The sequence below is a fragment of the Dermacentor silvarum genome, chromosome 4 (assembly GCF_013339745.2).
Source record: "Dermacentor silvarum isolate Dsil-2018 chromosome 4, BIME_Dsil_1.4, whole genome shotgun sequence".
NCBI classification, from domain to species: Eukaryota; Metazoa; Arthropoda; class Arachnida; order Ixodida; family Ixodidae; genus Dermacentor; species Dermacentor silvarum.
Window position 1 is genome coordinate 154,808,368 of NC_051157.2, and position 14,839 is coordinate 154,823,206.

A 14,839-nucleotide genomic window follows, 5' to 3' on the forward strand; every position below is an offset into this window, starting at 1 on the left:
AGCAGAGTGCTAGTTTGTTTGGCGTTCATCTGTTGTCTCGCTTCTTCTGTCTGTTTTGTGCACTACAATTTGTCAATACGTTGAACCAACAAGGCCAAACAGCCACAATCCTAACTCACCTTTGGAAAGAACAGCGTCTATTCCAGACACAACAGTAGCAAGTCCTTTGCGGAGGGTCCACGGGGGAGCCTTGGTCGCCTCCCCCGAACCTGGTGGAACTGGCAGAGGCACGCCAATGGAAGCCGGCAGCGAATGTCGCAGCGGAGAGTCTGGTGAATCGTCTGTGCCGTGCGGCGGCACCTCGTCAGCTTCACTAGTGGTGGTCGAAGACGACGGCCGTTCCGAGCCGTCGCTAGCCGAGCCAATGGCTGCACTTGTGGATGGCGGTGGCGGCAGCAGCAGTGTCACTTCCACCCGGGGCCACAGTGCTGTAACGCTGACAGAGGGAGGAGCCCGGCCACTGGGACCGAGGATGGCCTGCGAGGAACAACACTTCTCAATGTTGCTGCCACATCCAAGCTGATGCACAGTTGTGGGCACAAAAACGGGCATTCTGAATGCAGATTCACAACAATTAACTAGCACCACTGGCAGTCGTGTGTAGAGGACAGATTACAAGGGGGTGAACTCTGACGTAACAAATCAGGAACTGATTTTGCGTCATGCTGTTTTAATATTTATGTTTACAATGCCAATGGGAACCATCAGAGAACACTTTTTCATTAAAGTCAAGGGATGCACAGAATTTCTGGGTGGAACCTCCTCCGTAAACTGCCCACAAGGCAAGCATACACACCAATCTGTCGAGAGCCGCTTGCTCATGTAGCACGGCAGCCGAACGTGCCAAGCGCAGCAAGAAGGCGCACTCTCGTCGCCCTAGCTGCAGCCGCAGCGGCGCCGGCACGTGCAGCAACAGCGGCACGCGTGATGCTAGTGTCACCGGCGCAGCTATCCATAGCGTAAGTGGCAGTGGCTCCACAAAGGCCCGTGGTCTTGACCCGGGGCGTTCGACAAACTCTGCCCAGCAGGGATCCAGCTGCACCGACCACAGAGACGCCTCAGCTTCGGGGTCTCCTAGAACAAAGAGGCACCGTGGTTGCGAAAGTGCTACAGCATTAGAGGCTGCAGCTCTGAGTTCACATCTCGCAACACGGAAAGAAAGGACAGCGCTTCTGCTTGAATTGCACTGCTATTCGGCAAAGAAAGGATTCCAATCTGCATGTGCGTCTGTCATAGAGTTACGCAGGAAAGGAAACCAGCTGATCGATCAGGTTGGTTTAGCATTCCACAGCAATAAAGGGGTGGTGAGAAATGTAATGCAGAGCCCTAGATTAACTCAAGTTCCAAGTGCACCCAAAGCATGGTACACAAGTGCTCCTTCTATTCAAATTTATCTTCTTTTGGTTTCATGTTTCCTCCACTCTTTTGACATCATACTCGCATTGTTCGAAACTTGTCAGTAAGCACCTGTAAACAAATTATCGCAACAAGGTCAGGCCATAATTGAGCGATTACAAGCACCAGTTCAAGTGGTGCAGATGGTGCCAAGAGCAATGCATCAGCATCGCTCACAGCGCCATAAATCTTGGGCGCCATGGCTGACCGCGTTTAGTGCCAGCAGCCATCAAGAGATGGTGCCCACAAATTAAAATGAAAGTGTGAAAAGTAAAATATTCGTCCTCGCTGAGCAAAAAAAAAAAGAGGCGCAGTTTCGCCCGAAAGGTGAAGCATTGATAGCAATTGCAGCAACTAGACAAAGTAAGGTTCGTAAATTTGATGGACCCTATACACTGCAGAACACATTCACCTATTAATTAACTTAACAAGCATGGTGTCGCGTGCACACCGGCAAATATAAACAGGGGCAAGATCGTGCAGGCATCTTGCTTTCCGAACATTCACGTGCACTCTCGTGATTTGCCAGTGCCACGCTTTCGCCAGCGGTCGTCTGTTTGGCGAAGCGGGAGCGCCAATTGTACACCGCCTATTCAGTGATGTAGGAGGCAAAGTGAACATTCAGAAAGTGAGATGCAAGCAAGATCTCGCCCCAGATCGAACTCGATGAGTCCAAACATGAAAAGGCAGCTATCGGCGCAGGTGGCCGTGCAACCATGGTTGCGTAACTAAGTGGCAGCGACGTAGGGTGAGTGGTAAAGTCTGTATAGGCCAGTGGCACACTCATAGGATTGGGTGGGGGGGTTGTAGGAGCTGCAGGAAGCGCTTCATATATCTGAGTCTGGATGGCTTGCTGTAGCGTTGGAGCCAAAGCTGCCGTAGGTGCATCGCTGTGAGGCAGCAGCGAGAGCTGCCTGGCCACCTATTCGCGAATACCTCGAATAAAATCTTTGATATGCTTAGAGAGGGTCTAGTTGGTCAGAAGGTCAGTAGAAAATGCCATGCTTGAGATGCAATCGGCGTGCTGAATGTTTTGGCAGGCGATGGAACGTTGCAGCGCAGCTCGTTAACGCTCTGGCATGGGTTAATGAGGACGGTATCGCTAGTTGGGCTTTTTTGCCAGCAACATCTGGAATGCACCGTTCTCGATGCCCTTGAGGATATGCTTGATCTTGTCATCTTACATGCTGGAATTTACCAACTTGCACAAATCGAGAACATCCTCGATGTAGCTGGGTACTGTCTCTCCAGGCTGCTGTGTGTGCTGGCGTAGACGCTGTTCAGCACGTAGCTTACACACAGCTGGGCGATCAAACACTTTGGCAAAAAGGTTCTTAAATGCTGACCAGCTTGTAAAGTCAAATTTGTGGTTGAAGAACCAAAGTTTAGCTACGTCGGTGAGGTAGAAAGGCACGTGGGTCAGCTTAGACTGGTCGCCCAATTTGTTAAGGGTACTTATACATTTGTACGAAGAGAGCCAGTCTTCCACGTCGTGTTCAGCGGTGCCACTGAAAATGGGTGGGTCGCGTTGACAAGGCATGCCAGCACAGACGACAGTGGCAGCCGGTGGTGCAGGCAATGAGGTCGCGGGATCAGTCAGTAGTGCAGGGCGATCTTGTTGGCAGGGTTCGAGTGCGGAGCTCCAGGACGAGGCGAAGGATCTCAGCAGCCTCCACCAAATGCGACGAGGTTTGTTGTCGCTGACAACGTTCCTGGAACCGTAGGTATAATAGGAAGGCACTGCAAGGGCTGTCTGTAGCACGGAGCTCACTCGCGATCACAGCACGATCGTTCGCCTTCCTCTTCAGTCGGCACATACACAGGGGTGCCTCTGCTTCATTACATATAAAATATAACGAAGTAATTATAATGTTTGCTCAGCCATGCTTTATTTCAATGGAGTATTCTCCTGCTATAACGAAATTGAAAATGCTGCATCTGACCTGATATCAGTTATAGTGAAAAAAATTCATGCTTGTATGCGCCTCAAAATATACCTTCTAGTAACAAAAATGTCTAATACAGTCGCCAACTGACATTTCAGATGCCTGATCTTCCAGACCTGCGTGACTATTTTCACATACATGTGGCACAGCCTAGCACCAATGTATAACGGCAATAAGCAAAAATAGGATGCTGTATGGTGTTTCGGGCCTAAACCGCGCGTACCGTGCTGCAAACCTGGTGGCCATGAATAATCTTGCTGCCACGTTGACCGCCACAAGACTGCAAGCTTGGTTGCCAATTCTAAAAATGAAATTGCACTGATCCGGTACTATAGCATGGCAAAACGCTTCACATCGCGCTGCTGTTCCGGCGCATTGGACGTCATATTGAATTCTGAATCGTACCACGTGTCACCTACTTTTGTCGCATGCCGGGCGTCCAATCCGGCACTACATCACAGCAAAACGCCTCGGATCTGGTTGCTCTTTTGGCAAGTTGGATGTTGGATGTCAAACCGTACCATGTGTCTCTTATTTCATGGCAGCAAAAATGCACCCTTTCATTAGAAAAGTGGTGGGGGCATTCATTACGTTAGTCCGTTCATTATGCAAATAAATGAAGTATAAAGACGTCTGTAACCCTTCGCCATCCAGTTTTGCGGATTTTTGCCATGACCGCAGGTCCGAAAAGGCATTAATCAAAGCCACCACCGCCATCATTTTGATGATCATGCAGCCTCAAACCAGTGCTCTCACACGCCGATTTGCTGGAAGCCATAGCCACTCCGGCTATGCTAGGCCTAGCTGCTTCAACATTCGCTACCAAGCTTCCTGCCGTGTTTTATATTGAAGGAACTCACCACTGTCAGCAATGGCACTGACTCTGCCGTGTAATTTTCATCGACGACTTCGAAGCGCAAAAAGCATGGCAATGGTCAAGCATTGAATAATGCCAGCTCCAAAAGTCAGCTTCACCACAATGCAGCGGTGTTAAGTGGTCAAGCATAGGCAGTGTATTGCTGTGAAGCATACTATGAGCAGAAAGGGGCCACTGTTACGAGACACATGTATGTATTCCTTAAATATACAAGCATGCACCCACTGTCTCCTGTCACAATAGAAACACGTGCCTGATATGTGTACTGGCAAGCCTTTAGAGCTATTTCGGATGTGCCTGTGGTGATTTGAGCACTTGGGGGTAGTAAAAGGCATGAATTCTCTTTTTTCAAACTGCCCAGATTTTACAAACGTTTTCGCAGCCCCTAGGGAGTCCGAAAAATCGGACGTTGATCTTCGTTACACGGTTGCATCAGAGAAAAACAGTCTAGATTTCCTTCAATACATCAGATAATTTGTCATACTGTGGTTCGATTGTAGTGCACTGCGATTTCCAAAAAAGACGAAACGAGCAAAATGAAATGAGAAAAGTAAAAAGCAAGGTCACTTGTCTAAGACAAACCCATTGTGAAATGCTAGAGTCAGCCTGGTACATCCCTTGTTCGGCCACTCTTGATCCCGGCTTATTGCCATAACTGCCACTAGTCACCGAGGCAGCAGTGAATGTGTCAGCATAATAGATTTCTCAACTAGCTCCCTTAGGCCCCCGAACTCCCCGTGCCTGCTAACCACTGATTCATATACAGTTAAACCTGGATATAACGAAATTGACAAATTCCCAAAAAACTTCGTTATAAAGAGGATTTCGTTATATGCAGGTTCGGCACGAAAATTCGAAAAAGAAACACTTACCGTATTTACTCGATTCTAGCGTGCCCTCAATTGTAACACGCACCCGTTTTCCGTTTTCGTCGAAGCACTCATCCTTGGAATGTCACACCAGGTACTGGATGCGTGGACGCGTGTCGTTTCGTACAAGCGCGAGGAATCGGAAACGAAGAGCGAGCGTCACGATGGCGTCGTATAGTGTTACAGTAGAACCCCGCTGTCACGTTCCCGGGGGCTGCGTTTTCCCCGCTGTTACGTCGTTTTCGGCCGGTCCCAGCACAGCTCCCATAGAACCCAATGCATTGGTAACCCTGCTGTTGCGTCGCAACTGTGGGACCGTTCCCGCATCATACGTTGCGAAGTGCCACCCCGCGCCGGCCTGAGCGGCCATTTTGACTTTTCATGTCGCTTGGCTTGGTGGCTTGACGTTGGCATTGGCCGCCCAAAGTGCCGGGGGCGACAACTATGACGTATTTTCAGTTTCCGCCAGCAAAAGTATGGCCCTTGAGATCCGTATTTGCTATATAAAGATGGTGTCTATGACACGTTGGGGCCCTGAAATTGGTTTTGGCTCATAGGTATTCCGTATAAAGACCAAGGACGATAACGCAGTCGCTGCGCACCATATGTTGTATGTGCCAGTGAAAACGTGCGAGGGGAGCCGACGACCGTGTTTAAATCAGAGAGGAAGCGCGCCTTGTTCCGTTGCGCTCGAGGCACCGGCGAGGGAGCGAGGGGGGAGGGATAGCGGGGCGACGTTGTACTGTACTCTGGCATCAACTGCGTACTGCGCGGCGGCGCGCGAGCCGTATCTTGAAAGCGATCTGCGTTGGGGCACAGTGTAGCAGTGTAGGTGCATCGGCGGCTCGTAGCTTTGTGCGTACTGTGTGTTCTCGGCGCTCAGTTGGCGTTGAAGCGATAGACAACAGCATGAAGGTCACTTCGCTCGCTTCTCCAGCGGCGCTTCCACACGCCGCCAGCATTCGACAACGCGTATGCGCGCTCATCGAGTGTGATGTGTCACAGCATGTACCAGCTAGCGCTTCAGCAACATCAACTGGAAAATGAGAGAGTGCCGGCTTGGCAGGCTAGGCCAGCTGCAGCAAGCGGTGGGATCAGGTTTGAATGAAGGGAGGGGGAAAGGTCACGCCCGTGGCGGCAAGATCGCCGGGTCGAGGGATGCAGGCCCGCCTCACACATGGTTGCACGCACGCGCACATGCGCTCGCTTCGCATTCCGGAGCGGCGGAGAAGGTGCTTCCGGTTGCTGCTCGCACAAAAATGCCAAAATTTGGGGCAAAATCTCTAGGTTGTCAGAGGGGAAAATTCGTTATATTGAGGGGGTCTCCCGCTGCCACTTCGTTACGTAGAGGTCTCAAATACATGTGCTTCTATGGAGTAACGGCGGGGACAAGAAAAACTTTGTTATATCCAGAAATTCGTTATATGGAGGTTCGTTATAAGCAGGTGTTAACTGTACGCCGGTGTGCTTCTTCAGACTGGCAATAAGAAGGGAGGAGCATCCACCTACCACTGGAGCGCTGCTGCTGTCCTTGCAGGAAGCACGGGTGCACGGCTGGGGGATCGGGGCTGGCCCCCCCTCCTCTGTCAGGTAGCCAGGGAAAGCTGGTGGTCTCGAAGAAGAGCGGGCCCCTGCCCAGGGCCTCTAGGCAGGCACCCCTGTCGGCCGGGCGCCAGTTGGTGGCCACGGCTCGTGAGCAGCCCAGCCGCAGCTCGCGGCTCTCTTCACCGGAGGAGTGCTCCTCGGGAAACAGGGGTCGCTCACGCTCAAACTGTGGCACTGCAACCTGCACATCAAGGCATCCGCATCTCTCTGTACGTGTTCTCTGCCTACAATATTTTTAAACATGTAGTATGAACCTTCAATATTCCAATTCGTAGAAGTTTTCCATCAAGGAAGCGGTTTTTCTCAAGGTCTCCCACCGACTTGTTTCGTGGAAACTTTGTCCTAACCCGATATGGCTCGACACGGAGCATCTTACTACCCCTGCAGAATCACCCACTGCAGTAGCCCAGGGGCGATGGCGTTGCGCCGCTGAACGTGACGTTGTGGGTTCGAGCCGGCCACGGGGGCCACACTTCGATGGGGGCAAAATGCAAGAATGGTCGTGTATTAGATTTAGGCACGTTGAAGAACCTCGGGTGGTCAAAATTATTATGGAATCCCCCACTACAGCGTGCGTCATAATCAGAACTTGTTTTTGACACATAAAACCCCAGAATGTGATTAAAATGTTTTTCTGCAGAATTGCATAATGTAACAAGAAATCCTAGCTAAATATTTGCATTGCAACAAATGCACTGAATTCCTGTTAATTCAACCTAAGTTAGACTTTTCCTTTCATTTGAACACACTGAAATGTCGAGACGAGAAACCATACATTCCAATGGAAGGAAAGTGATCTCATTTGAACTTGAAAGCATGCCGCTTCAGTTAATTCGATTGCCGCCGACACACACCGGTGCCCCTTCAGGTGCGCCACGGTTACCAAAAGCTTGAAAACACAAGAAATTAGGCAGACAATACTAGTGCTTCCCTAGATGTGACACTGTTTTATAAAAAGTTGTTTTTATGTTTTAGTGGCCGACGCGTCTTCTGCTCGTGATGCAATCTGTTGCCGCTTGTTTTGTGACGCGTCACACTGAGCCGATCTTTCAACATGTCTGGACTATTTCCCTCATGCTGGCTAAGTTGCACTTCAAGAGCAAAAAACAAAAAGACATTACATACTACTTCAAGCATTCAATTCGTTCATTTTACTGCCATTTATTAAATTTGGCTTTGTGGATAATTTTACGAAATCTTGCAGTCCCGCAAGGGTCAAATTAACGGGTCTCAATTGTATATGCCTCCAAGCACACTGTTTCTTTATCAAAGCAAATCCATTTCTTCTGCTCTTCCTTCCGTTTTAATGCAGATAGCTTTGTTTGGTTCTTTACTCCCACAAGCTCTTTTTGAGACCAACTAGCTCTTTGAGGTGCACACGATGTCGTGCTAGAGCTCTGTGGCATCTGCAGTTTTAGATGCTAGTGGTCGATGGTGGGGCTACATTGCGTTTCACCACCGCTAAATATTTTCTTGCTTTCTGGTCCATGCTCTCAAAATGAATACACTTTTCAATACCATATACTTCCAAACCTATTTAAGACTGATTTGATTGATCCTATGGCACTCAGTGGCTACGGCCTCTGCGGTAAGCTACTAGTTTGGTTCAGAAATCAAATAATCATAATTATTTTGTGCTAAGACCTTGACGTGTGCTCCTTCATTATTAAATTACTGAAGAGCAGTTAAACTCTCGAAATCGGGTTGCCTGTGTCCTTTTCATTAGGCCGTCGTCGATGTCATGTTGGCAGGCCACTTCCTGATCCCTAGCTTTGCCCTCCCCATTTGGCAAAGACAAAGAACAGCCATTGTGGCAATGGGCAGTTGGGAGTTGGACGCACTGGCCACTGCGCTACAATGAAACTCCAGTGGGTGTTTTGTGCACCACAGAGGCTCAGAGTGGTTGCACACGTGCATTAAAATTAAATTCTGGGGTCTTACGTGCCAAAACCACGATCCAATATCAGGCACGCACATGTGCATGTATTTCTGAGGCAGGCAATACTGTACTGTAGCAGATCAAGATGAGATTGCACATATCACAAAAAATTCAAATTGATGAGATGATGCAGGTGTCCACTGTGAAAGCTTGCTGCTGTCAGATTGAAAAATTGAAAAACAATATCATCAAAGTCTGTTCATTTATAACTGAGATATCGTGCATGCGCCAAAAAATCAGAGCAGATGCTTTTAGCAACATGCAGAAAATCAACTTGCATCATGAGAGCCACTGATATCAATTGGAAATATTGCTCGTATGCAGTGTACGATATTCCACGGCAGAAAGTTGCAGATGCAATTAGGTCTTGTTTGCTTAAAAGTTGGCCATACAGGCAGAGTTGCAACCTAATCTTTCATAAACTACAACTGTGCTACGGTGAAACCTCGATACAACAAACTTCAGGGGACCGCGGTAAATGGTTCGTTGTTCTGAGAAGTAGTTATAGTGAAAGCAACAAAATTAACCATTCCGCCCATAAACCCATCAGTTCATAAGTTGTCACCTTATGAGCTATCCACGAGGACGTCGCTGCTGGCTCTTGGCCCGCGCTGTTGCTATCTGCCATAGATTCCGGCCCCACGCACCACTGAAGCACCGTGTAATAAGAGTGATGCATTGAGAAGAGACGCTGACGCCGAGAAAACTACCGACAAAAAGGAAGCTCCATGTCGCCTCTAAAGCGCAATGTTTCTTGTTTTTAAAAACTTTTGGCATGCAAACAAACAAGGATGAAGAAAAAAAGCAACAGAAGGACGAGCGCTTTCTAACAACTACTTTTATTTCCGAAGAACCATTTGCTTAAGAACCTACAGATCTGCGCAATCCAGTCAGACCAGATGCGTATCTGGCGACTCAGGCTCAAGGGGAACTGGCGACTCAATCTCCCACGCGAAAGGAGGAAAGCAGGAAGGCAGCGCGAGAGAGAGGGGGTGCAGCTTCTACTCTGCGTACTTGTACTTTGCGCAGGCTGCGGGCTGTCGTGCGCACCGTATCTTGAAAGCTATCTCCACACGGCTTTGACCTTTGTATACGCCGTGCTTTCGCCGCTCAGTTTCCGTTGAAGCGATAGACCGCACGAATCTTCGCTTGCTGCTGTCGCCACACTTGCTCACGCCAGCGTTTTGACAGTGGTTGTCTGTGGTCATCGAGTGTGATCTATTCATGTTTGCTTATGTGCGCTGGCGCCATGCTTGTTAATTCAGTTAGTAAGCGAATGTGTCCAAGTTTATGCAGCCGATAAAACTACTCTCCTTACTCTGTATAGCTCTCTACTAATTTGCTATCGCAATTGATGCTTCGTCTTTCGGGCGAAACTGCGACTTTTTCATTCATCCGGTGGTCTCGCGTTACTTTAGCAGTTTTCTCCATTCTTTTGTTTTTTGCTGGACACAACAAAAAGTCCCCCTCGCGTTACAATCGAATAAATACACTACATTCACAGCTAAGATTTTTAGGATCGTCTTCCTTAGTGCCAAGATGGTTGTGTCTTACCTTTGGCAGGATCATTTCAACTCGCACAGCCAGTGGTGACACTTCATTGGCACAGGACAGGTGTGCCTGCACATGTGAGCCAAGAAAGAACAGAAGATTACGTAAAGCGATCCTGCAACAGAGTTAATGAAAGTGGCTCGGCTCTTTTCACACCTCGTCAGAAAATTCCCACACAAGGACATTCCTGGCATGTTCTATCACAGAGACTGCAGCTGGGAATGAAACCTCACATAAATGTTGCTGGCAGTTCCCTCAACTACCTCGAAGACACGATATGCACTGAATGCCTCATTTGTGAAGCTGAACAAGGATGAAGGTGAAAGAGAACAAAACACACTCACGGATGCAGACTCACAAATAGCATGTACTGCATAAACAGGAAGAATGTGTGTATACTTACACCGCATTACACCCTTGAAGGAGAAATACGAATTTGAAAACCAGAAAGCCAGATTATAAGCTTTCCCTCAACATGATGGTACTTGCCGCTGCCGCAAAAACGACAATGCACGTCCCGGGCTACTTGGGCCCAACCAACTCGTTGGTGTCTTGTGCTTCAGATATTACATTACACTTCACATTGCGTAGATGTCAACTACAGAAGAGTCTGCCGAATTTTTTTTTAGTGACTTTCGGATTGTACGTTCTCCCGGTTAGTATGTTTTTTGTCTTGTCTTCTTTTCCAGAAAGTGTGAACAAGGTTCTACAGTATATTCCTTACGGCTCTACATTTAACACAAGCTGTAAGTGTTCACCCCACCACGGTGTGTCGCTTGATATTTATCCCGTTTGCTTAGGCGCCTTAAAAAATGTATTCATACAAACTCAGCCAGCTATCCTTTCTACTGATGGAACGAACACTATCATAACTGACATGTTTGTTTGTATCTTAACAACACTAGCCTTTGCTGCACACACAGAAAGAAGACACACACGCACCGTGCACTTGTGAACATTGTGCAGGAAAGCATGTGCCCAGAGTACGGTGGGGAGGTCCAGCCGTAATGCAGTGGGCCCCAAGTAGGCAAAGAGATGTGGCTCGGGCACAGAGCTCCCAGCCAACGAAGACACGCTGCTGCCTTTGCCAGAACCCGGACTCCTGACATGGCCGTTGGCCGTGACGGGCGTCGTGGCTGGCGAGGGCCGCGCGTAGTAGTGGGTCACTTCAAGGTGTAGGGCCTCCCCAGGAAGCAGCACGGTGGCACCCTCTGATGCCAGAAACGGGCGGCGATTACTACGCCCTGCCATGCATACCTGACATGAAAGAAAAGATGCGACAAGGACATCAGCTTACAGTCGAATACCTTAGATGAAAGAAACAAACATGGGCTAACCGAAAACGTGAAAGAACCACTGATACGGCTACATTCGTTGACAAATTACTGAACATAAAGGGGACATTGAAAGCATCAAGAATACAATGTAGTCACTTTTCTTCCGTATAATGTGTGGATAGCTATGTAGCTAGGTAGTATTGCATGTGGAAGCTTATGTGCTATGATGTGGGCACCAACACAGTGGATAATACATTGGGAAGGTGGCTGTTCTGATATTCTTTATACAGTAAAATCTCGGTGATACGAATCTCGCGGGGTCATGTGATATATTCGTATCACCCAAAATTCGTATCATCAAAACATACACAACATCAAGAAAAAATGAATTTATTTTTACCAGAAAATATTTCTAATAGTGGAACCCCATTGATAACTTCCTCGCTGCTGCATTTTCCCGGCTGCTACGTCGCGTTTTCGTGGTCCCGATCTAAAACCCATTGACTTTCATGTATTAAGTTCCCTGTGATACATCGCCAATCTGCAATTTCCCTGCATCTTACGTTGCGTTTGAATGCAGCGGTCACGTAAATTTAGCCGCGCAGCCAGCTTGTTCGTTGCAGATACGACGCAGCCGCACACGTGCCGTATCTTGAAAGCGATCTGCAACGTGCGCAAAGTCTGCGCCCGCACGGACCTCATTGTCAAAACGATCTGCGATGTTGACAAAGTGCGCCTAGTGCCGGTAGCTTCGTACGCGCTGTGCTTTCGATGTTTAGTTCGCGCTGAAGCGAGAGACACCGCAAAGGTCAATTTGCTCACTGCTGCTATTGCGCTTCCTCACGCCAGCGTTTCAATAGTGAGTGTCCGCGAATATTGAGCGAGATGTGTTAATGTTTACCTGTGCACGCGTGACATCGTGCTTGTTAATTTAGTTAGCAAGCGAATGTTTACAAGTTTATGTGGCCGGTACAACTAGGTACTATCCTTACTTCGTACACTTGTCTACTAATTTGGTATCGCAATCGCTGCTTAACCTTTCGAGCGAAACTGACATTTTTAAAATTTTTTTGAGGTCCCTTGAAAAACGCATCAACTGGGTTCTACTATCCATGTACGTTTTCTTCTAGCCGAAATCGTTAACGATCGCCTTCTGAAAGGCGTATAAGTGTGCGCACATGATCTCAGGAATATTTCCGCACATTACTGAACGCCTCAGCACGTCGAGTGCAGGGAGCGTTTTGGCCGTCGGGGCTGCGCCGCGGTCGTAGTTGCTGCAGCGATCCTCGTCTACTTTTTCGCTAAGCATCGGCAAGGCTGTGATGTGGTCCGATCTGCTCGAAGAGGGGACCAATGAAAGATTGCACAGCCGCGTGATGTAGCCAGTTGCTTGGCGACTATAGATCTCACTGTGCCAGCTTGCCTGTACGGGTCGCTCCGCTTGCTCACACGTTCGTATGATCCGCAGTGGCGCAGCAACGCGTTCGGAACAGCCAATTTTTTTCGTATTGTGAGCAATGCATTTCGGCCAGGGAATGTTACGAATTCGTATCACACTGAAATTCATACCAGCAAGGATCGTATCATCGGGGTTTTACTGTATGAGACAATTTAGAAACAGTATGTATGATCAAAGACTACATCATTCAGTTCGATCGCTCTGGCAGTCTTGCACACAGGCTTCACTGTGATGAATTGTATTGATTACTAAATGGTACTCAGTGCTTAAAGTCGGGGGGGCTCGGGGCGGGCCGGCCCCTCCTCCATTTCCTAAGGAGGGGCTCTCAGTCCCCCTTCAGCAGGTCAACTGTAGCACTGCGGCACCGATTTTTTTCCTAGTAGTGCCTTGTATGGGACAATTACAGTATAGACCACTTATGACGTAACCGCTTAAAGTGCAGGACCGGATATAGTGCGGTCTTTTCCTACTGCCGTTAATTTTCCCATAGCACTCCATGTATACACATATCGCTTATAGTGCAGTTGCGGGAAATGGAATACTGGTTACAGTGCGGCTGCCTGGGAGTACGGAAGTCAGTGAAGACGGCGAACGCTCCCCTCAAACGGGCGCCCCAAGGAGTGCTCGAGGAAGAGAGAGAGACGAAGTGGAGGAGAAGGGCACGTGGTGCGAACGAACAGCCAGTGAGGCTGAAACCGGAATCTTGAGTGCGAGTCATGAAATATCACGGCGCGCACAGCGAGCGAGGGCCACGAAACTGCCGACGCCGGCCAACACTCGCTTCACGATAACGGCAGTAAACGAAACTTCAGGGAGCGGGCGGCGCCAGCACATCACGGCGAAGGGCGCACGCGGAGACCGTGGAATGTGAGAGGAGGGCGGCAGGGAAGCGGATTTCGCCTCGGCAACTCCGCCGCTTCGGTGGCTCCCCTCGCCCTCCCTCAAAGCTCCCTCACTTTCGACTGTCACCGTGCGCGCCCGCCGCCTGCACGGCGCCGCCGCTCCAGCCGGCCTGGCGCCTGCTCCGAAGTTTCGTTTTCTGCCAGTATTGGGAAGAGGGCGTTTGCCGGCGTGGGCAGTTTCGTTGGCCGGCCTGGGACAGCGCCGCTGCTTCCCTCTGCGCTGTAGCCGCAGCCAGCGTGCAAGGTCAACATGTGACTAGAAAGTAGAGGAAGCATAAAGGAGAAAGAAGGGTTCACTGCCATGTTCTATGCATGGCTACGGTAGCTGGCTACGGTAGCGTGGCTGAGACGTCGGCACGTACACGCATGTTCCGGCGCAACGCACAATCGGCGACCTTGTCATTTGAGAGAGGGTTAAATTTCCGCCGCGTTTTTTTTTCTTTCTGTTTTTTGTTTTGTTCACGCGCGACATTGAGGGGTCTCTCCTAAGCTTTTACTCTGTGGCGGTGCTGTAGCAATGCCGGTCGGAGGCACCGCCGCGTGATTTGGTTCGAATTAAGGGGGGACGTGGCAATTGAAGTGGTCAAATTGGTTAAAATTATCGATTTCGCGATTTATTTTTTTTCGCGATCCTCAGGCCTTCTTCTACCTCGTGGTGAAATATTATAACGAAATACGTGGTAGAAATCGAGAAAATAGCACTTTCCTAGAGTACTGTCATCGAAAATTGTGGAAAATTCCGGCTTTGGAAGCGGCCGTCGCACCGCAGATCGCTCGGCGAGACGTTCACACAGCGCCGCCATCTTGGTATCATCGTAAAGAGGAGAGATCGGAGCTCAAGATAGCCGCAGTAGCGTATTTCTCCACCAAAAAATAAAACCAGCAAGCGCGAGCAAAAAAAAGTCAAAAGCGGCATCGCGATTGGGCGCAGCAGTCACGTGGGGCACAGGACGCGCTCTTATTGGCTGCTATAGATTTGAATGGCTGACATTTTTTTTCTCGCGCGTATTTGCGCAGCA

At 49.1% G+C, this 14,839-nt stretch overlaps 1 protein-coding gene across 1 annotated transcript in view; it reads right to left on the reverse strand.

Annotated features, from left to right (window-relative positions):
- The window catches only part of LOC119448996 (UHRF1-binding protein 1-like), a 112,875-nt gene that overhangs the window by 32,771 nt on the left and 65,265 nt on the right, over positions 1–14,839 (reverse strand). The window contains 5 exon segments of the mRNA XM_049666603.1: positions 120–477; positions 797–1,074; positions 6,597–6,873; positions 10,186–10,251; positions 11,125–11,439. Of these exon segments, the coding sequence (XP_049522560.1) occupies positions 120–477; positions 797–1,074; positions 6,597–6,873; positions 10,186–10,251; positions 11,125–11,439 (1,294 nt within the window).